The sequence below is a fragment of the Kockovaella imperatae genome (assembly GCF_002102565.1).
Source record: "Kockovaella imperatae strain NRRL Y-17943 chromosome Unknown BD324scaffold_5, whole genome shotgun sequence".
In the NCBI taxonomy this organism is placed as follows: domain Eukaryota; kingdom Fungi; phylum Basidiomycota; class Tremellomycetes; order Tremellales; family Cuniculitremaceae; genus Kockovaella; species Kockovaella imperatae.
In genome coordinates this window covers 1,267,734-1,290,215 of record NW_019028945.1, presented here as the reverse complement: position 1 = coordinate 1,290,215, position 22,482 = coordinate 1,267,734, and the positions used below count along the sequence as shown (strand labels likewise).

General features: G+C 53.3%; 12 protein-coding genes across 12 annotated transcripts; 7 read left to right on the top strand and 5 right to left on the bottom strand.

Annotated features, from left to right (window-relative positions):
* Positions 1-662: 662 nt before the first annotated feature.
* BD324DRAFT_578530 (glyoxal oxidase N-terminus-domain-containing protein) lies at positions 663-2,841 on the top strand (the record flags this gene model as incomplete). The annotated part of the gene is made up of 6 exons (XM_022013331.1): positions 663-779; positions 831-957; positions 995-1,084; positions 1,124-1,821; positions 1,865-1,979; positions 2,030-2,841. The coding sequence occupies 6 exons, from the start codon at positions 663-665 to the stop codon at positions 2,839-2,841; spliced, it is 1,959 nt and encodes a 652-aa protein (XP_021872065.1).
* Positions 2,842-2,859: 18 nt separating this feature from the next.
* Positions 2,860-5,096, top strand: BD324DRAFT_624417 (MFS general substrate transporter). The gene is made up of 10 exons (XM_022015700.1): positions 2,860-3,275; positions 3,317-3,458; positions 3,498-3,604; positions 3,653-3,786; positions 3,823-3,856; positions 3,897-4,066; positions 4,112-4,457; positions 4,501-4,698; positions 4,748-4,922; positions 4,968-5,096. The coding sequence occupies exons 1-10, from the start codon at positions 3,026-3,028 to the stop codon at positions 5,023-5,025; spliced, it is 1,614 nt and encodes a 537-aa protein (XP_021872064.1). The 5' UTR covers positions 2,860-3,025; the 3' UTR covers positions 5,026-5,096.
* A 644-nt stretch (positions 5,097-5,740) lies between these two features.
* Positions 5,741-6,742, bottom strand: BD324DRAFT_578498 (beta-lactamase-like protein; the record flags this gene model as incomplete). The annotated part of the gene is made up of 1 exon (XM_022013326.1): positions 5,741-6,742. One exon carries the CDS (start codon positions 6,740-6,742, stop codon positions 5,741-5,743), a length of 1,002 nt encoding a protein of 333 aa, XP_021872063.1.
* Positions 6,743-6,951: 209 nt separating this feature from the next.
* Positions 6,952-8,226, top strand: BD324DRAFT_624409 (oxidoreductase). Its single transcript, XM_022015699.1, has 3 exons — positions 6,952-7,278; positions 7,315-7,410; positions 7,446-8,226. The coding sequence occupies exons 1-3, from the start codon at positions 6,978-6,980 to the stop codon at positions 8,180-8,182; spliced, it is 1,134 nt and encodes a 377-aa protein (XP_021872062.1). The 5' UTR covers positions 6,952-6,977; the 3' UTR covers positions 8,183-8,226.
* BD324DRAFT_624408 (2-nitropropane dioxygenase, NPD) lies at positions 8,227-9,822 on the bottom strand. Its single transcript, XM_022015698.1, has one exon. The coding sequence runs from the start codon at positions 9,687-9,689 to the stop codon at positions 8,619-8,621; it is 1,071 nt and encodes a 356-aa protein (XP_021872061.1). The 5' UTR covers positions 9,690-9,822; the 3' UTR covers positions 8,227-8,618.
* A 20-nt stretch (positions 9,823-9,842) lies between these two features.
* On the top strand, positions 9,843-11,527 carry BD324DRAFT_624406 (hypothetical protein). Its single transcript, XM_022015697.1, has 4 exons — positions 9,843-10,803; positions 10,848-10,976; positions 11,019-11,228; positions 11,270-11,527. The coding sequence occupies exons 1-4, from the start codon at positions 9,988-9,990 to the stop codon at positions 11,462-11,464; spliced, it is 1,350 nt and encodes a 449-aa protein (XP_021872060.1). The 5' UTR covers positions 9,843-9,987; the 3' UTR covers positions 11,465-11,527.
* Positions 11,528-11,558: 31 nt separating this feature from the next.
* Positions 11,559-12,796, top strand: BD324DRAFT_624400 (dephospho-CoA kinase-domain-containing protein). The gene is made up of 3 exons (XM_022015696.1): positions 11,559-11,621; positions 11,727-12,123; positions 12,220-12,796. The coding sequence occupies exons 1-3, from the start codon at positions 11,615-11,617 to the stop codon at positions 12,659-12,661; spliced, it is 846 nt and encodes a 281-aa protein (XP_021872059.1). The 5' UTR covers positions 11,559-11,614; the 3' UTR covers positions 12,662-12,796.
* A 384-nt stretch (positions 12,797-13,180) lies between these two features.
* On the top strand, positions 13,181-13,934 carry BD324DRAFT_578625 (Golgin subfamily A member 7/ERF4 family-domain-containing protein; the record flags this gene model as incomplete). Its single annotated transcript, XM_022013333.1, has 5 exons — positions 13,181-13,281; positions 13,331-13,471; positions 13,513-13,549; positions 13,605-13,754; positions 13,797-13,934. Coding segments are annotated over 5 exons (567 nt in total), but the record flags the coding sequence as incomplete, so codon positions are not given.
* Positions 13,935-13,999: 65 nt separating this feature from the next.
* Positions 14,000-16,092, bottom strand: BD324DRAFT_624387 (Alpha/Beta hydrolase protein). Its single transcript, XM_022015695.1, has 6 exons — positions 15,332-16,092; positions 14,785-15,290; positions 14,554-14,745; positions 14,424-14,507; positions 14,362-14,376; positions 14,000-14,311 (listed from the first exon to the last, which is right to left on the bottom strand). The coding sequence occupies exons 1-6, from the start codon at positions 15,985-15,987 to the stop codon at positions 14,142-14,144; spliced, it is 1,623 nt and encodes a 540-aa protein (XP_021872057.1). The 5' UTR covers positions 15,988-16,092; the 3' UTR covers positions 14,000-14,141.
* Positions 16,093-16,211: 119 nt separating this feature from the next.
* Positions 16,212-17,160, bottom strand: BD324DRAFT_578929 (NADP-dependent oxidoreductase domain-containing protein; the record flags this gene model as incomplete). The annotated part of the gene is made up of 4 exons (XM_022013348.1): positions 16,212-16,338; positions 16,380-16,649; positions 16,690-16,954; positions 17,004-17,160. 4 exons carry the CDS (start codon positions 17,158-17,160, stop codon positions 16,212-16,214), a joined length of 819 nt encoding a protein of 272 aa, XP_021872056.1.
* On the top strand, positions 17,004-18,596 carry BD324DRAFT_624382 (hypothetical protein). The gene is made up of 5 exons (XM_022015694.1): positions 17,004-17,396; positions 17,449-17,533; positions 17,570-17,633; positions 17,681-18,035; positions 18,072-18,596. The coding sequence occupies exons 1-5, from the start codon at positions 17,343-17,345 to the stop codon at positions 18,561-18,563; spliced, it is 1,050 nt and encodes a 349-aa protein (XP_021872055.1). The 5' UTR covers positions 17,004-17,342; the 3' UTR covers positions 18,564-18,596.
* On the bottom strand, positions 18,597-22,470 carry BD324DRAFT_624379 (NAD(P) transhydrogenase beta subunit-domain-containing protein). The gene is made up of 13 exons (XM_022015693.1): positions 22,281-22,470; positions 21,443-22,227; positions 20,737-21,406; positions 20,577-20,699; positions 19,996-20,541; positions 19,590-19,960; positions 19,482-19,551; positions 19,362-19,444; positions 19,301-19,313; positions 19,140-19,250; positions 19,049-19,093; positions 18,819-19,001; positions 18,597-18,773 (listed from the first exon to the last, which is right to left on the bottom strand). Exons 1-13 carry the CDS (start codon positions 22,339-22,341, stop codon positions 18,649-18,651), a joined length of 3,186 nt encoding a protein of 1,061 aa, XP_021872054.1. The 5' UTR covers positions 22,342-22,470; the 3' UTR covers positions 18,597-18,648.
* Between the last annotated feature and the right edge of the window lie 12 nt (positions 22,471-22,482).

The window sequence follows — 22,482 nt, the reverse complement described above, 5'->3', positions numbered from 1 at the left end:
ATAGGCAGGAAGCATACGCTTGTTGAGCGGGATACATTTCTGCGTCATGCATTTAGAAATAGAAGGCGCATAACGAAAAAAATAGTCCTTTTCCCGCAAAACAAGAAGGATGAATGGTAACCTCCCATAATTGTGCTGCCGCCACTTTCAACCCCTCGGCAGACGCCAGGCGTGTCTTTTTTGCGGTGGCGGCCAGCGTGAGCTGGCTCCTTTTTTTTTAGGGGAGCAGTCACAACCCCCAAGGAATATAAACAACGACGCAACCCGAATCGACGGAAATAGCTCGTACGCTTGGGGGGGACGCTGAGGGTCGAGCATGGATTTAGAGCGGATCAACCCTGTACTTTGTTTCCCTTTCGCGCTGTACCCTTTGTTTCAATCAAACAAAATCGTACACTGCCCATTCCCATATCTCTAAAAATAAGTCGCGAGTCTCGTCAGTTGTAGCAAGTTGCTGCCATTCACAGAACTGCGATGGAAAAAGGGTTCATACATGAATAGGTCCAAAAGAATAGACTGAGCGGCTCATCTCCTCAGTTTATAAAGGATGACCGTATAAGAATTGCTACCCCCTGTCTCTTCTCACACGCACAAAATTGATCATCATGCCTGGTCAACTCGAAAGGCTCCTGCGCCTGTCGGCGCCTTTGCTGTTGGCGACCATGGGGGAGGCGAAGTCTGTCGATGGCGGAGAATCATCAAAACGGGCGACAGGCAATGTTGTGGCGCCTTTGCAGTTCAATCAGGTCTCCGAGTCCATCGGAGTCAGCGCGCAGCAGGTCGGTCGTGGATACGCTCCCAAATGATCACACGCTGAGTGATGCGTCCAGATGTTTTTAGGTACCACATCCAAGGTTTATGTTTTGGACAAGACGGAACACAACCCTGTCAACATCACCAACGAGTGGGGGACACATCCCGCTTGGTCTGTCGAATACGACATAACAACCAATGACTGTAAGTGAGACCAGCAAGGCCATTACTCATCCTTCAGACCGTACCCTGGATGTTTGGTCCAACACATTTTGTGCCGGAGGTGGTGTCTTAGGCAACGGCAGTTGGGTTGTATTCGGTGGGAATCAACGTGAGTGTTGATCAGGTTTTCATTGCTGAGTGTGAATAGCCGTCACAGTCGGAGGGGCGGCCTCGAATGGAGTCGCTGGAGACTATGACGACACGGATGGAGGAACAGCCATTCGCATGATCGATCCTTGTAGTGACATGACTTGCGAATGGCAGCAAGGCTACACCAACTATTCCAATCATGGTGACTCTGGCGGATACCTGAGAATGTTGTCGCGTCGCTGGTATCCTACCGTTGAGGCCTTGGAGGACGGGACCATGATCGTCATCGGGGGAGACCAATGGGGTGGTTATGTCAATGGCGCCAATCAGGACAACCCCACTTACGAATTCTTCCCTCGAAACGGAAGCGACGAGACATACTACCTCCCTTTCCTGGCGGAGACTCTGCCTACCAATTTATTCCCCCTCACCTGGCTCATGCCATCCGGAAGGCTTTTCATGCAAGCTGCCAGGTCCTCCATCATGTACGACTGGAGAAGCAATACCACCACCCAATTACCGGACATGCCGTACGCGACACGAGTTTATCCTGCATCCGCTGCGTCTGCATTGCTACCTCTCATTCCGGACAACGATTACACACCTACGGTGCTCTTCTGTGGTGGGTCCAACCCGCCCACCTTTGGCGCGTCGACTGGACCAGGTTTCAACATCACCAACGTCACGGCCGACAACTCGTGTGTTCGCATAAACCCAGATGATCCAAACCCAACTTACACTGATGATGACTTCTTGGTGGGTTCTCCTCTAGCAGGACGACTTCAGCTGACATCAACAGTTTGAGGGCCGAAGTATGGGAGAGTTTGTTCACTTGCCTGACGGGACTATCTGGATGGGCAATGGTGTGGGCATGGGTACCGCCGGGTACGGCCCTCCTTTCTACTCAATTGGACGTGAGTGTGGCCGATCGTCGTCTAGGTAATGTGACCTGACGTTTTATCAGAGGGCTACGGCCAAGCTCCAACATACATGCCAGCAATCTACAACCATTCCGCCCCTCAAGGCTCCAGATGGAACAGAACAGGACTGGTGGCCTCCAGCAACGAGCGAATGTACCATTCATCCGCCATCCTCTTGCCGGATTCGTCCGTCCTCATCTCTGGTTCTAATCCCAATGCCGACTTCTCCGACCTGCAATGGCGCTCTCGTACCGACGCCGAGCTCTGGTATCCATGGTACTTCAACGAGCCTCGACCCTCTTTCGGTGATGATCTGCCAACGACCCTGGGCTATGGAGGAGACTACTGGAATGTGACCTTGAACACTACTGACGAGGGTGAGGTCTCAACTGCAAAAGTGGCTGTCCTTCGGGGAGGATTCCACACCCACGCTATCGGGTTTGGAATGCGATACCTTCAGCTCAACTCTACCTACACCATCGATGAAGAGAGTGGAACGTCGACGCTCCATGTCTCCCAGTTCCCTGGCTTCCCTGGACCCGCACTTTACCAACCTGGTCCGGCCATGATCTTCCTAGTCGTCAACGGTGTGCCGTCCATTGGAGAATTTATCATGGTCGGAAACGGGCAATTGGGTGTCCAGCCCACGGCGCCTGATGCAGAGCTCCCCGCTATCTCAACCATTGAGATTCAGAACACCACAAGCAGTGCAAACGACACGACCAGCTCGGAGTCAGCGTCATCCAGCAGCCACATTCACGTAGACAAATCTTCTGCTTCTCTCTCTATTATGCCGCGTACCAGTCACGCATGTGTAGCTGTATTAATCGGTCTGGCGACCTGGGCTGTGCTCTAGACTCGCAACAACAGACATGCATGGACAATTGTTTCTATGACTAACAAATCGGAAGAGATATCAAGCCCGGAGGCGTGAATTAAGGTTATTTCCACAAGTGGCAGCGCCGCATGACGAACGTGCACAAGGTCACCTGTCCAGGTCACACCGGGAGCTAGATGCTTAGGGACATACATCTATCCCCATGACTCGCGAGACTAAAGACGACAAGGACGTCGAGATCCAAGAAAATGCCGCCGCAAAGGGTGCCAGAGATGTAAGGCGAGATCTTACGTACGATGAGGCCAAGGAGATCGCCCGAGAGGAAGGCATGCGGCCGGCATTTTATGCCAAAGTGAACGTGCTGAACGATGCCATTTTCGAGATTGGCATGGGGAGGTACCAATTGGAACTCTTCATCACAGCCGGCTTTGGATGGATGGCAGATAACTTATGTGAGTCTCCTTGCTAGCTTCAGAGCTGACAGTGTCATCAGGGCTTCAAGCAATTGCGATTGTTATGCCCGCCGTGGCTAATGAGTGGGTCGGTTATCCCCATATCCGTTTGGCAACTCTGGCATTGTACGTGGGATTGATCTTCGGTGCCACTTTCTGGGGCATGTCGTGTGACGTGATCGGGTGGGTATTACGACTGTGCTGCATCGCTGAGGCCATCAGTCGCCGGCTTGCATGGAACTCTACCCTGCTGGTCTCCGGCATTTTCGGCGTCGCTGTTGGGGCGGCCCCGAATTATGTCGCCTTTGCCTCGTTGATCGCTTGTGTCGGTTAGTGAAAGGTGGATCAATATTACTCGGCATTGACAAATGTTGCAGGCTTTGGAGCCGGCGGAAACTTACCGGTCGACGGTACCATGTTCCTGGAATTCATTCCAGGTCCACATCAATACCTGTTGACATTCCTGTCGGTCTGGTGGGCGATAGGTCAAGTAATCGGAAGTTTGATCTCTGTGAGTGGATTCAACGCCAAATGCTGAACCAGTCAGTGGGTTTTCTTGGCACATTACGGATGTCCTACTCGTAAGATTTAGCACCCGCCAATGCGCTGACCTTGTTCCAGCTCCAGCAGGAGAGTTCTGCTCGAGGGAAAGCAACATGGGTTGGCGTTATGCCTATTTCTGCATGGGCGCTCTGATGATCTTTCTGTGGGCGATTCGATTCTTTGTATTGCCAGTGTATGAGAGTCCAAAATTCCTGGCTTCTGTGGGTAGAGACGAGGAGGCGGTCGCAGTGAGTCTCAGATACAGGTCTTAGGGAACTGACGGCGATTCGCAGGTGATTCATAAAATTGCCAAACGCAACGGAACCACTTCGTCTCTGACCATCGAGCATCTTCGAGACGCCGCACTCCCTTTCTTAAGTGATGAGACCGATCTATCGATCACCACCAAGTTCTCCACCTTGGAGTTGGTCAAGCATTCATTCGATAACATGAGTGCCGACCACATCACCGCTCTCTTCTCAACACGACGTCTCGCTTTGTCGACCTCCCTTGTCATATTCTGCTATGCGTCTCTTGGACTCGGATATCCTCTGTTCAACGCATTCCTTGGTACCTTTTTGGCAGAAAAGAATGCGAATCTGGGCAACGCTTCCCTAAATGCAACCTATTCGGCATACAGTGAGTGGCGCCGCCAAAAATGGGATGGCCTGACTTTGTCCAGCCTATCAGGCAGCGTGCGGAGTTCCTGGATCCATACTTGCCGCATTGCTCGTAAATTGGAGTCGTGGAGGCCGAAAATTCGCCATGTCCTTCTTCACCATAATGGCTGGCGCCTTTTTGTTCGCCTTGATTGCTAGCAAGACGACCACACAGACGAACGCACTGGTATCTGTTGCCTCATTTTGGGAAAACGCATTCTGTGAGTCGTCCCAACGAGCCGCCGGGCATGGCCTTACATTTGTCACAAGATGGTGTTCTCTATGGCTACGCACCTGAAGTCTTCCCCACGCCCTCCCGTGGCACTGGAGATGCGCTCGCATCTGCTGCTTCCCGGTTCACCGGTCTCTTCGCACCAATTATCGCCGCGTACATTCCCGACAGTGTCAATGGACCCGTCTATGCTTCTGCATCTATCTTTATGCTGTGGGTTCAGTGTCGAGTGTATAAGCTTTCGCTGAACGGTCTCAGAACTGGCATAGTAATGCTATTCCTGCCCATCGAGACGGTTGGAAAAACTGCACTGTGAAACCTTTCAATCGCGTTGTGGGTCGAAGATAGTCCAATGAGGCAAAGGATGCATAACTATGAAGCAAGATATTTCAAGCTCTTATCGGCATCGGCGTGCCCATTGCATTCTTCGCCTTGAAGGTGAAATCCTTTCCGAGGTGTGCGGTTTTGGCTCCCAGTTTCGCTTTGATCATAGTGAAGCTGGCTCGTGCATCGGCGTCGAGTAGGTCGTAGGTGCTCTGCGCATAGTGGAGAGATGGTGCAATGTTGAATCAAGTGGTTCTCCTGTAAGATTGGCTCTGTCAGCTGGAGTGGGTGTCAGTCACCAATGTTACATCGACTCCCCTTGAGCAGTTGTGCTGTATTCTTGTGCAAATGCGCGCGCTGAGTCCCCAACATGACACGGGTATACAGCTCTCGGACTGGTTCGTTTTCAGAGGTCACCCCTTCATGCGACTCAGGCGATTGTCGAGACATGATACCGTCTGCCACCTGCATGGGAGTTACGGTCCGTAGACAGCCGGGACTCTTTAGCAAGGATTAGTTGAGGAGTACGATTTGGGGAACTCGACCTATCCGCGGGCTAGGCGAGATCTTCTCACATAAGAAGGTCTCTTGGTGGACTTCCGTCGACCGCATCGCTGGCGAGCAAGTTGAACCAGGTATCTTATAGATTCACTGTGGGTTCGTGAAGAACCTCAAAAGCATGCAATGAAGCAGTCAGCATATGCTCATTATACAGAGACAGGCCGCTGAGTAGCCCTGACGCTGTATGTTTCTCCTCGTCCCAGAAAGACTACACGGTCCTTCAAGCCAGCCTTCTCCACCTCGATCCTAAAGTCGTCCAGTGGACTAGCAAAGACGTCATAATCGTCAAAGTGAATGGGAATTGTGATATCAGGATCTACTAGCTTGATCAAGTCTACGCCCATCTTGGCGTCCATCGTTACCATGAGCATGGGAAGACGGGGCGATGGGATGGTGGTGCCTCCCAAGTGCGCTAACATCAGATGAATTGGTCTGCCAGCTTTGGAGTATCGCTCTGGGATCTGCACCAGATCATCGATGAGAAGCGTGTCTCCAGTGATGTAGATTCGGACGAGGTCGGTAGTCGCGGCGGATGATGAGAGTTCGATGACCCAGCCGTTCACTGGTGGAACCGCGCCGAGCATGTCATTGATCTTTTCGAGGGCTCCAGGAGGAACGTGTTTCCCAGGCGCAGCTGTGATTTCGACATGCATGTCGTTGTCTTTGACGTTCACTCGGGCCGTGTCCCATGTATCCAGCTCCAGGACACTAGAGAACCTCTCAACCTCTGCCCGATTGTCGACAAGACAAGATTTGGCATGGGGAGTGGTGATGATCGGGATATCCCTCCTTAAAGCATCTTCCACTTGCTTGTCAAAGTGATCTTCATGATAGTGACTGAGAAGCACAAGGTCGATGTGGGGTAAGTGATCAAGGTCCATAGAGGGTTTAGTCGTTCGCGTCGCAGTGACCCCAGGTCCGAGATGGACGTGGTCTCCAGCATGGAGAAAGTTGGGATCGGTGAGTATCGTCAGGGGCCCATATTGTAGGAGAGTGGTCGCTGTGCCAATAAAAGTCAGAACGGCATGCTGTTCTGAGTCGTGGTCCACGAGCCCCCCGGAAGGCCGGAAACGTGTCGTGGGGGAGGTCTGTCGCGTCGAAGCCGGTCGCGTGTCGGAAGGATCAAGCAGGAGGTGCTTGCTGGTCATGGTATCAGTGACACTGCTCACAGCTACTATCGCAGCTGCATCTCCACTCCTGGTCTACCTCTAGATCATGTCATCTCAGCGTCATCAAGCGGTCCATTGTTCTGGTCATCACCCAAAGGGACAGACAGCTTCCGGCCAGCACCGAAATCTGGCCGAAGAGGGTGGAGGTGGAGGTCATCGTCCTTGGAATGCACCGAGTATAAGTAGGTAATCCCGCTTGCTTCACCTTGCTCGCATGTCATCGACGACCATGAGTCCAGTCAAGGTCGGGATCATAGGCTACGGCAACTCTGCACGTGTCTTTCATCTACCTCACATCCTCTCCGTTCCGGAGCTATCGCTCGTGGCCTTCTTCCAGCGAGCTCGAGCATCTAATGACGACAAGCCAAAGAGCTCGGACGATTACCCCAATTGCAAACACTATCACGACTTTGACAAGTTCCTGGCCGACGAGAACATCGAACTCGTGGTAGTGACCACGCGAGACGATTCGCATGCCGACTTATCCATAGCCGCACTTGAAGCAGGAAAGAATGGTTAGTCTCACTGATCTGAGTTGGACTGACCTCCAGTCGTTTGCGAAAAGCCACTCGGTCAGACATCGGAGCAAGTGTTACGAATGCTGGAGGCTCAGAAGAGGAGCGGCAAGATCTTATTCCCCTTTCAAAGCAAGCGGACACTCATGACAGAGGCTGATGCATAGACCGCCGATATGATTCGGATTTCCGCACTGTCCAGAGGGTCATCCAGAGCGGAGCTCTCGGTGACATTCACGAGATGGCGCTCCATTACGACTGGGACCTACCAGCATGGATAGCAGGCATGGGGGATAAGCCATACACTCCTGGAGCAGGAATGATGTTTGGTATCGGTTGCCACAAGCTGGACCAAGCTCTGGCACTGTTCGGTCGGCCGTCCACAGTCACCGGGTTTTATCGGGCCTTGCGACCGGGAGCTGGTGATTCCAAGATAGACGACACATTCACCATCGTCTTGCACTACCCAAAGAGCGGCCCGCATCGGAATCTCGAAGTAGTGGTCAAGTGCAATGTCATAAACAAAACGAAGCACCAGTTTGCATACTTCGTCCGTGGGACCAAGGGCAGTTTCCTCAAGTTGGGTGAAGATCCTCAGGAAGCTCAGGTTCAGAGCGGGATGAAGCCTTCTGACGAAGGGTACGGTGAAGAGGACGAAGACATATGGGGCGATCTCGCAAGTGAGGATCGAGCGAATGACTCTCAGGTCAAGCGGGGAAGCCTCTGGTGTGGGAAAGTCAAAAGCGAAAAGGGTAGCTGGGGAATGTACTACCGTGACGTCGCCAAGGCGGTTCGAGGCGATCCTGTCGTGGTCAAGGCAGAGACATCGGCAGATGGTATTCGTATCATTGAGCTTGCCCGCGAAAGTGCAGAGAAGGGGCGATCAATGGTCTTCGAGGCCTGAAGGACCTGAACGGTATTTCGCTGAGCATCAGAGTAGCTGGAAGTATCATGCATGGCTGTCCTGATTGTGCTGAACGTTCATGTGGGACGTCGTGTTTCTCGCTACCCTTAAAGCTCTGTCGTGGCAACCCTACCATCACCAGCAAGACAGCCGATCTCCGATACACAAGGACTCATGTCCAGGGGTGCAGGTCAGATGATATTGACGTGTCCAAGTTGTTCCAAGCTCGAGCCAACCTCTTCAAGCGGAAGAGGATCAACCACCATGCGCAAAGACGTAGAACAGCTGGATGGGTCTCCTTGTCGGAATATCTCCACAGCTTCTTTGCAACCGAAGCTTTCCAAGCACAAACCGTCCTGCGAAGGGATTTTCCAGTCAGGGGCAGCTGTGGAAGGCTTTTGACGCTGTGATCCTCCAGTCAGGTCAGGACGAACGACTAGATTTGCGTCCTCGATGTGCCACACCGCTGAGCGACTGCTAGCTCCTCGACCAGCTTTGTGGTGACATCCCGAGCCGGAAGGGAACGACAGGATTGTACGCCTTGTCCAGCCCAGAACGCCCCGAAGCCCGGATCGTCAGCCGCCTTCGCGGAGGTGTACAGAGCCTTTCCAGCATGGTAGGTAAGAGGGTAATCAGGAGGCCTGATCTGAGGATTCTCTTCCTCCATGCGGGTAAACTTGGTCGTCAAAGACCGCGCTGGACGGCCCGAGACGAAAGTGGTCATGCGCGTCGAGGTGATTATCTCAATCGCTACTCTATACGAGTCGTCTGCGGCCGACTCGGGACAGAGCAGGTAAGCAGTTCCTAGCTGAGCGGCTTCCGCACCGAGGGCCATCACCGCGGCGATGCCCTGACCGTCCATGATTCCTCCAGCTGCGACGACGGGTAGCTTTGTCGAGCGAGTCAAGAGACTGGTGAGGACAAGTGTCGATAACCGTTGGTCCTCTGCTTGAAGGTCAAATATGCCCCGATGTCCCCCCGCTTCATACCCTTGAGCGATGAGAATGTCTACTCCGGCATCCTCTGCGAGTTTCGCCTCGCTCAAGCAGGTGACGGACGCCATGAGAATGATGCCCCGGCGCTTGAGCCTGTGGATGATCTCAGGCGACGGCAAGCCAAAGTGGAAACTGAGGATGCGTACACCCTCATCGAGAATGGCTTGTAACTTTTCTGGATCGTGGTCAAAATCCTTGTAGATCACTTCCAGAGGTCCCGGGAAATGCGTGTTGGCTCCAGCAAAGTGTGGGCGAAGGATATCTATCCAGACAGATTCTCGAATGGGATCCTTCTGAGGAGGCTTGTTCGTGAAGACGTTCACATTGAATGGTTTGTCTGTCAAACGCTTGATCTCCCTGATCGCGGTCCGAGTCTGTTCATGATTCATCGCTCCGACGCCTATGGAGCCTAAGCCTCCAGTATTTGATACCGCAGCAGCCATAGCTGGGGTACTGACACCAGCCATTGGCGCTTGGATGATGGGGTGCAGTATGCCTAGACGTGAGAGCATGGTGTGGATCTAACCATCAGTATAAAATCACTCACGAGCAGCCGCAACGGGCGTCCTTTATCAGTCATGACGAGTGATCTTTATGCCACGTCACAATTTACGCCCTTCGCCGACGCCACCCTGTCCTCTTTCGATATCACCTTCTTCCTCTGCGGATGACATTCAGACGGTTGCTGCGTCTACTGCGAGATGATATCCAAGCACTGACTTGAAGGATTGGAGGTGGATGCAGCAACACGATCTGTGCTAGTATGAGGTGATCGACCAAAGGAGGACTCTGAATTCTGACCCCGGTGACATGCCATCCACCATGCGTCGGTCAGCCTCCGCCACCTCATCCCCTTCACGACCTCATCGCGCCATGCGCCGTACGCCATCCTCATCCTCGCAGTACCGGGAACCAGCTGTGGGGTCCGATGATCCATCTACGAAGTCCCAGATATATGTTCTTTCCGCAGACGGTTCCTCTCTATTCCTTTTGGATCCCAGCAAGCCTGATGGCAACGAAGAGCCTCCTCCCTATGCCCCATTTCGCATCACCCCTCCAGAAGTGAGACAGAGCGGTTCTGACGAGCCAACTGGCGGAATTAGAGCCATGAATCTTGCTCCCCCTGCCCCTGGAATTTCGAGTCCCCTGCGATCACCTCAATCAGGTCATGCTTTCCCTCCAGGCACAATCATTACCCCAGAGGCCAGAGCCCGAGCCGTGACTCTACCTGGGAGGTCAAGATCACCACACGAGACGCCTACCCGGTCCATCGTTCGAAACTCTTCATCTTTCACCTCGCCAAACAACACTCGATCTGCCCGTTCGACTCGGTCACTTCGTCCGCCAAATGATCGCACACGGTCCCAGCAGTCCATTGCTACGTCCATAGGCGCAACGTCCGTCCGAGTGCCAGATGAGAGGACGTCGCTGCTGAGTCCGGACGATTGGGTCGAGGTGAATTATTATAGAGGACGCGGACGATGGCGAGCTATATTCTGTGGAGAGGTCGAGGAAGGCGAGGAAGTGGTGACTTGGAGTGGAGGCTGGAAACGCTATTGGAGGACGCTCAGCGAGCGTCAAGCATGGAGAGGACTCGTGCATCTCATCCTCTTGACATTTCCGTTCGTGAGTGGTTCGCTCTGATGGCGAGCTTTGAGCTGAGTCGCCAGGCTCTCCTTGTTTGGCCATTCCTTCTTGCTGGTACTCTGGCGGGGACAGCTCTCCTTATCACGTTGCCTCTTGGTGCGGCAGTGTGGTGGTTGACTCTGTTCCTAGCACGGTCCGCTGCCCGTCTCGAGGTGAGTCTGCCAAGGCGCAGAAATTACGCTGATACTCCAAAGATCATCACCCAGCTGCACTACCACTCTCCCCTGAGCCCATCACGGCGACATCCAGCGTATCATCCCATTTTCCATCACCCGAAGGAGGTCCTATCGAGTCCTGACCCCCTCGAGACAGATCCTGACTGTGCAGATATCCACAGTGATGAGGAAGGCGGGACCGATGAAGTAGTCTGGGAGACGCGCTTCATCAAATGCTCCTATGCCATGGTAAGAGGTCAACGATGTGACAGTCATTCATTCTCCTTCAGTTCTGTGATCACTACTCTTACTCTGCTCTCGTCTATTTTCTCCTCATCAAGCCTCTGGTGGTCCTCTTCCCTACCATTTTCATCGTTGCATTGTTCCCCGTCTGTTTTCTGACCATCTTCGCGCTCCCAGTGTACCTGCGGGCTATGCGTCGTTGGGGCAAATGGCAGGCAGGTATAGCTGTAGAAAATCTATGAGAGCGGTTGGTTTTGTAGCATAGAGTCTAGTTGTATTCGAGTTTTGCATCGGCTGTTTCATCACAACTTGACGCGGCAAAATCGCTGCCGATCCCATTTCATCATTCATCAATATACTGTCTAGGCCAAAGATAGCTTCTATTGCCAGCTATGCTTGGTGGGTCGAGCTCTAGTGGATCTTCAGTGCGTTAAGCTGACGTGCTGTTGTCTGCCTTTCCTGCTTGTCTGCTCGACACTTTGCGCTGTCTACGCCTCCCATCAGTTGTCGGCTTGACAGGAGGTATCGCTTCAGGCAAATCCACCGTTTCATCCCTCTTGTCGAAGCGTCAAATCCCTATCATAGATGCCGATATTCTAGCTCGACAAGTCGTGGAGCCCGGTACAGGAGGATTTCGAGCCCTCGTAGATCATTTTGGAGCTGACCGGATACTCAACGAGGAAGGAGGTCTGGACAGGTCAGCATTGGGAGATATAGTCTTTCACGATGCGGATCAGAGACGTTGGTTAAATGGGGTGATTCACCCGAGAGTCCGGCGAGAGATGGTGAAAGGGTTGCTGAGGTGCTGGCTGAGGGGAGAGTGGGTTGTCGTGGTGGACGTACCCTTACTCATAGAAGCCGGGTTTTGGAAATGGGTCGGTGAAGTAGTCGTGGTATATGTGTGAGTTCGACTTGAGGGCGGCCCCAGCCCGTCTGTGCCTTGGGGTACGGAAGCGATCCTCTATACGGATATGAGGCTCATGCTGACGCACAGCAGCAATGAGAAATTACAGTTAACCCGACTCCTGGCTCGCCCCTCCAATCCCCCTTTGACGCAAAAACAGGCTTCAGCGCGGATATCCTCTCAGCTCGCCCTGTCCTCCAAACTCCCCTACGCATCTACTGTCCTCGACAACTCAGGGACGCTATCAGATCTCGAATCGCAAGTTGACCGGATGGTCCTCAGATGGAAAGTTCAGCAGGGAGGATCAAGCGGATGGTGGTGGCGGATATGCTGGTTCCTTCCTCCGGTAGGGTTGACTGCGGGGCTCATATGTCTCTTGCAAAAGTGGTGGAAGTTCCGCAGGGATGGTACAAGGAGGCGTGGTCGTGGTGAAATGGGTCATGGGCCTAAACAGGGAGGCGCGGAGAGTTACGAGATGCGGGATAGAGCGAGGAGGAGAGCTAGCAGTAATGGCGAAAGTATACTGGATGGATGATCGGACTGGGCTGATTCGGATGGGGACGTCTTGAGATGGACTCACAATCCCGTTGCATGTATAACCAGGTCACCAGTGACCGGAGTATCAACAGAAACCTGAGCCACTTGAGTATTATTATCTTGGCGTGGTCGTTTTTGACTTTGCACCAGTTGTCTGGATCTCGCTCGCACCTTTTGCGAATCATCTCGCGACATCCTCAACCGCTACGTCGCGGTGTCATGTCAAGATGACAGAGCACAACACGGGACAGTCATCGCACATCCCCTCAGCAGTGCTCGAAGGGACGAAGGAGGGACCTCTATCGGACTCTGCTTTGACCTCACCGTTTACCACCTCCCAGCAAGCGGATTCTATAAAGTCTCACTCTGCAAACGTTACAGCTTCTACTGTGTACAGTCCCACCTCACCGGAAACTCTTGAAGCGCTCGATCCGGCGCGCAACAATCGGCAAGTCAGAAGACCATTGACGTACCACTTACCGACAGCTTTATTTCACCCGCGGGCACATTCCCTACGTCCTCGAGCGAGGGTTGGGAGGAAGCATTCGAACGTCAACGCAGGCAGCGATGGGACGCAAAGGTGGAAGAAGATCTCAGAGGATGGAGAGGAGGTAATGGGTGAGCTGAATGTTCAGGCATGCGTAAAGACTCGAACATTCCCTCTCAGGACGGCCAGGTCATCTTATAGCAAAACTGCGGTACCTACCAACAGCTATTATGGTCAGTCAGCCTCGGGCGTCATTGGGACACACTTGCCCAAGGAGATTGTCCGTATTGAAAGGGACTGGTCAGATGGAGAGGTCTGCCAGTGAGTCGGCGGCGACTCGTCGTTCGACTGAGACGCATTAGGTTCGAAACGTCCTTTCCAATGGAGCTGGAAGGCAGAGTCAGTCCTCACGAACACTGAGCCCCTTTTCGACCTGACTGATACCGTTAAACAGGTACAGCCCAAAAAGTGGGCAGAATTTGTCTCCACCCTGAACAGACGTCTCTTGTCGGCCTATTCGATCCGTGGTGCTGTCATTGATAACCTGTTCGCCATAGCCACCTGGTGGACATCGCTTCTGTGGAGGACGTCACACTTCGAAAAGGTACAGCTTGCGATTCTTGTTATAGCTGACAGATCTCGACAGGAGCTTCGACGAGCTGAGCTCTACATATCGGATGCAAACAGAGACATCTTCAATCCTGTGGGGCTGAATGTTCTCAGCCCAAGGCATCTTGCTCTACAATTCGTAAGTCCTACTCAAGAGGTTCAGTATTCGAGTTGATGTCCTCGCAGTTTGAGATCGAGTGAGCTGTCTGTCCACTTCTCCTGAATTGACGGACTTCCCAGGTATTACTGAGGGGCCACCACTGTGTCGCACGGCCCATATTCACGACCCACAATGATCGCACGCTCTCTCATGACGACTTATTATATACATCGTGTTGTGCTTATGATACATGAAACGCCTCTATAATACAGCGAGAGCGGTTCATGGCTTGGGCAAGCTCGCGATAGCCTCTCGGATGATCCTATTTGTCTCCTCTGCATTGTCAAGGTAGACATGGTGGCCTGCCTTCTCGACGACGTGGACCGATCCATTCTTGTTGCCTGCCTTAGTCAGTGCTTCGACCGAGGCTTTGCCGCCGTCGACGTCCATCCCTACGATTATAGTCAGCATACCATCCTAGATAGTAGTCTAGTAGCCTCACAGTCGTTATCACCATCTAGATCACTGGTTAGCCACATCATTGCGAACGTGGAGTCTACTCACAGATAAAGGTCACTGGCACCTTGACGCGATTGATACGATCAACGATGGGGATCCTCGCATACGCTCCAGGCGCCAGAATGTGGGCTACAACCAATTCAGCGCTGTCGCGAGATCCGCGCTGCGTACTCACATATGCAATATTCTCCACTACCTTTCAGCACGCTGGTGTTGTACACGTAGGAATGGAGATCTCGCTTGTCGTCATCACTCAAGGAGGCGAATCGTCTTGTCGTATAGTTGGCAGCGAACATTGGTCCCCATGGTCCTATGGCGCGAAGCACTGAGAAGGGTGACATGCCCTTCTCCCAACCCCAAACGAAGACTGGGGGATCAGCCTGACTCGCCGGAGGGCGGCACCCACATTTCATCATACTTTTCCGGGCAAAAGAGGCCTTCTCTCTGTTCTCCCTCCACTGCTTAGCTTCGCCTTTCGGCTCGCTGTTGACCTCCATTTCCATCTGGGCAGCATCCACTGCGTCGTCCAGATCCCCTGCGTTCTTCTCTCCGCTTGGTTTGTAATATTTGTAACCCTCCCCATGAGGAACGCCAGCTGGAGAGACGAGGATCAAGCCGGATACTCTGTCAGGATATCGGACGGCATATGCCGAAGCAAGGTATCCACCGAGAGAGTGTCCGACCAGGACCATCTTGTCCAGTCCGACCCGCTCTCTCCAGGATTCCAGAGAAGAAAGGAAGAAATGCTCGGCACGAGCTACTCTGGCAGGCACAGGGGCATTGGCAGGCGATGACAATAGGTGAGGTTCCGGTCGGGAAGAGAGACCCATTCCGAGCCAATCAAGGAAGTAGGCGGGACGACCTGTCGAATTGGCAGACTGAGCAATGGAATCCCAGTTACGGAAGAAGAAGCTGAAGCAATTTTAGCACCCACAGCGACCATGACGACTCACCCCATCGCAGCGGCATAGCCGTGAAGCACAACGACCGCCTCTTTGCTATTCTGATTCTCCTTGGAGGAGATCTCCAACGTGTTGATGTAGTCTTTGTACTTTCCAGGCGTCTGAGCGTGCTTGGAGTGATGTTTGCGGCACTTGTCAGACCCACTGGCTATAGAACTCGCGGATGAAGACGCAGCCGGTACAGGATCGACGGGGTGTTGGGGAGCCACTGAGGGATCGGGAGTGGGGATGAAGACATCACGGAGTTTGGCGATGAGCCCGTGGGATCCGACTTGAGTTTCGACCCTCGTCAGGGACTCATCTACCACTTGAGCGGAAGAATCCAGGTGCTGAGCATCTGGTCGTCCTGATCCTCCTAATCCGAACCAACCCTTGGCTTGGGGTGGCGGCGCAGAAGGCTCAAACATGGACATGCGCCTCAGAAGCCTTTCCTCTGCATATCGAGCTTCTTTGTAGCTCGAATTGTACCACCAGGCGCTGAGTGAAGATCGAAAGTCTTGCGGAATCGGCTTAGAAGGAGGAGGTGGTGGTGGAGTGGATAAACGATGCGAGTCATAAGCTGGACTGGCGGATCGCGATCCTGGAAGAGACGTTGACACGGCTCCTGCCGTTGCTGCGGACCCGCTAACCGTTTCTGTGGCTGACATGATGCGGAGACCACGGATGGCTGAAGGCTGGAGGACTCGTTGAGCGGCTATGGTGATGTGCTGTGAGCTCTCCGTCGATGTATGTTGCAGAGGAATGAATGGATGGATGACCTCGCTTCTTAAATCCCTGCTGCTGGCTGCACACGTCATAACAAAAAATTTGGCCGATGACCGAAGGTTTTTTTGTTTCTTCGTGCCGAAGGTCATTCATCATCACTGCTCGCTCATATTCTGATATTCTGACCAGCCCTGTCAATACGGCGGACATCCTCATCGTCCAGTATCACATCCCCAGCCTGCATGTATCCTTGCATCCTCTCGTTGGAAGTGGAAGAGGTGAAAATGATAGCACTGCAGATGATAAGTGACGAGAATCCCGCATAAAGACCCACTCTTTGGCTCGAGCCCAGCTGAGGAGGATTTGATCTGCAGTCGCTTGGTATCGACCAGCGATGTCTTCCAGAGCCGGTAGCAGAGACGATTGAGAGTCCTGCCATAGCGGTTTACAGACAGAATAGGCGCCCAAGGCGATCCCATGTTGTTTCATACAGGCGAGTAGAGGTAGTGTATCCTTCAACACGTTTGGATGAAACAGGATCATGTTCACCGCCGGTTTGATACGACAATGCTGCAGGATTTCTCGAGTCTTCTCGAGTCCAAAGCTTTGTCCATTCAACATCGAACATCTCCCACGCCACTCACGCGGATAGACCAATGTTCCGGACCAATCCCTTTTCTGCAAGATCCTCCATTCGCCTCCAGGAGCCGGCAAAATCCCCTTGACAAGTCCACTCATGGTGAACGATATACAGATCTATGTAATCCAGCCCCAGCTTGGACAGACTCACTCGGCACGACTCTTCCGGCGACTTGTTGCCATCGCTCCATTTGGTCGTGATCCAAAGCTCGTGTCTGGGTAGCCCGCTGGCTTGGATTGCAGCCCCTACGAAATCCTCGTTGCCATACTCTGAGCCACGATAGTCAGGAACGTTCGCTCTTAGATTCATTCCACTCACGCTGGGCGGTGTCAATGTGCCGGAAGCCCGATCGGATCGCATGGGTCAGGTTGTCAACGCTTTTGACCTGAGCCCCTTCTGATCGTCTCGGGGCAGAGCCAAAAGCGATTTGAGGGATACTGGATCCGTTTGGTAGAGTGATTGATCTCCAAGGCATGGTCTGGAGAATGTCGAGCATGGTCAGCCTCGTATTCGTTTGAGCAAGTCACAGTTGGACTTCAATGCCGCCAAATCCGCGCATTGATCCTTCGAACGTGCAGGCTCTGATGCCTCGGGGTTGAAGCCGCAAGGAGCCTTCTGGAGGTCTGCAGCGATTCAGACTCTGCTTCGCTTGGCATCATGAACATGGAGACCATTCTGACAGTAGGAGATCCGTGGATCAACGAAGATGAGGTGAGTCCGTCACCCGGCTTGAATCGGATTTCACCGAGGCTTGTGATTCCAGGAACATGTACTGCGATCCTCCTTTTCTGGGACCGTCTTTCAGACCGTACATTGCGACCTGGATCTCAGCCAACCATTGACAGATGGTGAGGCATCCCTACCAGACTTTGTGCTGAGCCTAGTTCCCCGCGATATCGCTCGCACCGTCACTGGCATTTTCATCAACCGGCACTGGTTGACTGAAAAGTAGGCATCCATCCATCCATCCGACCATACGAAGCCTGACTGAACAGTGATATTTCTCACTTCCCTCGCCTCAAGGGTGTAGTCCGTATGGGCGTCGGATGGGATCGTATCGACCGTACAGCTCTTGCGAAACGCAATGTCACATTCTGCAATACGCCAGACTATGGAGTGACGGAAGTGGCCGATCATACTCTGGCTCTAGCTCTGAGTCTCCAGCGAGGCATCCTGCTGCATTACGTTTCGCAGCGTCAATCTGCGCCCGCTTGGGATCCTGTAGATCCAACACTATTACCAAGCTTTCGATCTCTATCACGTCGACCCAAGTCTCGGATCTGGGGCGCCATTGGATTCGGCAGAATCGGATCAGCAGCTGCATTACGTGCAAAGGCCTTCGGATGGAAGGTGAGCGATTCGTGGCGATCTAATTTAATGACCAAGGTGATATTTTGCGACCCATACTTGCCGACAGGATACGAGAAAGTTTTCGAGGCAGAGCGCACCAGGAGACCGGAAGAGGTGTTCAGCAGGGCGAACATCATCTCCTTGCATTGTCGGTTGACACCTGAGACAAGGCACATGGTCAATGATCAAACTCTACAATTGGTTCAGCCTGGCACTATCCTCATCAATACAGCACGTGGCGGACTAGTCGATCTCGATGCTGTAGAGAGGGCACTGGAGGACGGCCGGCTCTCAGGTGCTGGCCTCGATGTTCTAGAGACAGAGCCCCCCATGGAGCCCCTTCCGAATCTCTTGAAGGCCTACCGGGCGAAAGCGGCGTGTCTGGACGGGAAGCTGGTCATTACGCCGCATATAGCCTATTACTCCGAGGAGTCATTGGAGGATCGGAAAAGAAATTGTCTGGAGACTATGCGAGACGTCCTGTTGGACGGACTATCGACAAACGTCGTTCAAGGCACTGAGCAGTAAGTCCGCTTGCGATCCAAATGCATAAACTTTTACAATCTCTTTTCTGATGAAACAACTCGCGTCCGAATGCAGTCTGCCGCGACACTCAACGTCCTTCTGATTTCGTCGCTGCTAGACCTTGACTTAGGGCTTCGCAGACGTTCTTGGCATCTCCGAATAGCATCTTTGTATTATCATTGTAGAAGAGAGGGTTTGGTATATCTGCATAGCCTGTAATGACGCGGTCAATAAGCAGTCAGGATATACCTGACTCACCAGCTGCCAGACCTCGTTTCATCACGATGACATTTTTGCTCTTCCACACATTGAGCACCGGCATGCCTGCGATGGGCGAGCCAGGCTCCAAGGCGATTGGATTCACCGTATCGTTGGCGCCGATGACCAAGGTCAGATCAGTCTCGGCAAAGTCGTCGTTGATCTCGTCCATCTCAAGGACAACTTTGGCAGGGTCAGGCGGGTTCCCAGAGGAGGATAAGGGTACTGACCGTCGTATGGGACACCGGATTCTGCCAAGAGAATGTTGCATTGTCCTGCAACGAGATAAGTACATGAACAGCAACTCCACGGTTGACATACCAGGCATGCGCCCTGCAACGGGATGGATTCCGAAACGGCACTTTATGCCTCGAGCCTGGAGCGTTTTTACCATTTCGCTGATTGCGTATTGCGCCTTGGCCACGGCCATACCTTATTTTTGTTAGTCATGGATCAGACTCCTGTCCTTGCCAGAGCCTCACCATATCCAGGTACCTACAGCCGAGCATGAGTAATTGCTCATGCAAAGACAGGCATACTCACAATTATCACGCTCTCCGCATTGTTGAGCATCTCCACTGCTTCATCAACATTGGTCTGGGTCACCGTTAATCCTTTCGTCTTGTCTGCAAGATTTAGCTTCGATTTCCGGCATCAGCTTACCTTCGGACGCCGCTGCCGGGGCTATGCCACCAAAGATTACGTTGGTCAGAGATCGATTCATGGCGCGGCACTGTTTGTTAGCTGGTCCTTCCGCCGCCCTAGACTCACCATGATGTACGACAGGATGCTACCCGAAGCTCCGATGAGACTTCCAACGCTGACGAGTAATCCATTGTCCAACATGAATCCTTCCGCGACGAGCGCGAAACCAGAGTATGCGTTCAGGACCGTGACCAAGACGGGCATGTCGGCCCCTCCAATCGCCGCCGAAGTCGTCCAACCTTTCAGGAATGATAATGCGGTATTACCTGCCAGACATGCAGCTGCGATGGCGGGGGCCGTGGGTGCCATGGTGAGGAAGGCCCCCATGGTAGCAACATTGGCGGTCAAAAGACCGCCGTTGATGAAGTGTCTCCCCGGTAAGACCTTTGGCTTTGACGCCATCCGACCGGCGAGCTTCATGTACGCGACGATCGAGCCTGCTATCAGTCACAGCATCGGGTGCAGTACATACCTGTGAATGTGACACCGCCGATCAATACACCAAGATACGACATGACGAGATGCAATGCCCCGACAGAAGCAGCACCGTGTCCGAGAACGCTACCCGCGGAAGTCATAACAGCCGCGAGACCCACAACGCTGTGCAAAGCCGCGACAGTCTGAGGTAGCTGCATAGGACTGACGCGTCGTCCAATTGCCAGTCCCAGAACTCCTCCCGCGGCGGTCAAGGCGAGTGCCTGTGCCACGGTTTCCTTATCGAACCCGACAGCGAATAGACTCGCTACAACACCAATGAGGACACCAAGCATCCCCAAGGCATTGCCGACTCGCGCAGTCGACTGCGAGGAGAGTCCGGTGAGAGCTCCGATGGAAAGGAGGGTGCTTAGGAAGTATCCAGCCTGGACTAGACCGTCGAGACCGGTGGATGACGCGTAGACGAAACCTCCACCAAAGACGGCAGCAGGGATAGCGTAGAGCCACGAGTACTCTGGCGGGTCCGTAGGTCGTTTGAATAGATCCAGCATGCGCTTTGTGATCAGAAATCCGCCAAATATGTCTGACAGTGAGCTATGGAGACATGCCTGGACTCACTCAAATTGGCAAGGAAGACACTAGCTGCACCGAGGAATTGAGGAAGGGTCTGGGGGACAAATCCACCGCCCATTACGAACAAACCGCCTACTCCGACCAGTCCAGACAGGGCATTGGTGACGGCTGAGGGTGAGCCCAATTGTACTCGGCCGACACTCACACATCAACGGCGAATGTAGGGCTGGAGTCACACTCCATACAGCTCGGAAGCCGACAATACCTGCCAATCCGAGCGTGGTGAAGAGGTTCATAAATCCAGGCGTGGTAAGCTTTCCTACGACCAGCGAGGCACCAACACCGGTGGTCAAAAGCGAAACGGATCGGACGGTCTCTTGCCAAGGCGTCAACGCGGTGATCGGCTTTGCTTCAGCGATTGGTGGTGGTTTCGCAGGCGCAGCCGCGACGGCGGGCGGAGGAGCAGCGGGCGCTGGCCATAAGACTTGATGGTTCTGGGTGATGATTGATCGGCGGACCACTTCATCCTCGAGGTTGATGTTATATGACGACTTCTCGCCAATGGACAAGAGGAACTTTGTAATGTTGTTCGAGTAGAGCGTACTGGACTGGGTGGGGAGCCTCGAAGGGAGATCAGTGTAACCGATGATAGTGACTCCGTTGTAGACGATCTTCTCGCCTGGCTGTGTCAATTCACAGTTGCCTCCAGCTTCACCAGCGAGATCGACAATGACCGAACCGGGTTTCATGACATCGACGGCCTCTTTGAGGATGAGTTTTGGAGCCGGTTTGCCAGGAATCAGAGCGGTGGTGATAATGATGTCGACTTCTCTTGCCTGTTGCTTGAAGAGCGCCATCTCCGCGTCGATGAAAGCCTTGATCAGTCAGCTCAAACACTCGATGCTTCTCACTTTGCTCATTTCTTTCGCATATCCTCCTTGACCTGATCCGTCTTCCTGAATGTCCACTGTCAAGAATTCTGCTCCCAGACTCTCGACCTGTTCCTTAACTACTGGTCTCGTGTCGAACCCTCTGACGATGGCTCCCATCCGTTTCGCAGTCGTAATGGCACTGAGCCCAGCAACACCACCTCCGATGACGAGGACTTTGCCAGGCGGGATCTTACCAGCTGCAGTGACTTGACCAGTGAGGAAACGAGGGAAAGCATTGGACGCCTCCAACACGGCCCGGTAACCGGCGGTATTTGCCATGGACGAAAGAGCATCATAGACCTGAGCACGAGAGATTCGAGGTATACAGTCCATTCCAAAGGACGTGATGCCTCTCTTCTTGAGCTCCTCGACAATGGTGGGATTCTGAGCAGGGTACAGGAACGAGATCAGGGTTGAGCCCTCCTTCATCGCATCTAGTTCTCCGCTCTCCACGTTGGGAGGTCGAACCTTGAGCACGATATCTGCGCTGTAGGGATCGCTACCGATCTTGGCTCCAGCAGCGATATAATCCTCATCTCTGAAGGAAGCCTCGGCTCCGGCGTCGGGCGATACATAGACTTGCTTGAAGCCCTTCTTCAGGAGGGTTGCGACGCCGGCAGGCGTGATGGCAACCCGTCGTTCATTGGGGAATACTTCCTTCGGGATCCCAACCGTAAGTTCAGAGTATGGCGTACCAGGGACAGCAACCGAACTTGAGGCATTGCCAAAAGAGGGGTAGGAAGTACTAAATACCCTGCGATGGACTGAGATGACATGAACGATCGCGTGAGACGCGTGATGGCACGGCAGAGCTCACCTTTATTTATGGATCCAAGCTCAACTCTACATCCCTGCAGCCAGGCATATGGCACCCTCATCTTGACGGGCGCAGTGATCTAGTGTCGTCCCGTGACGACGTGGTACAACGTGACTATGCAAGTGATCGAGTCAAAGAACCTGATCTGTGAATAGCTGCTGTTGAGGGCCCCCGATACGGGGTAGCGGGGAAGCCGAGGCGG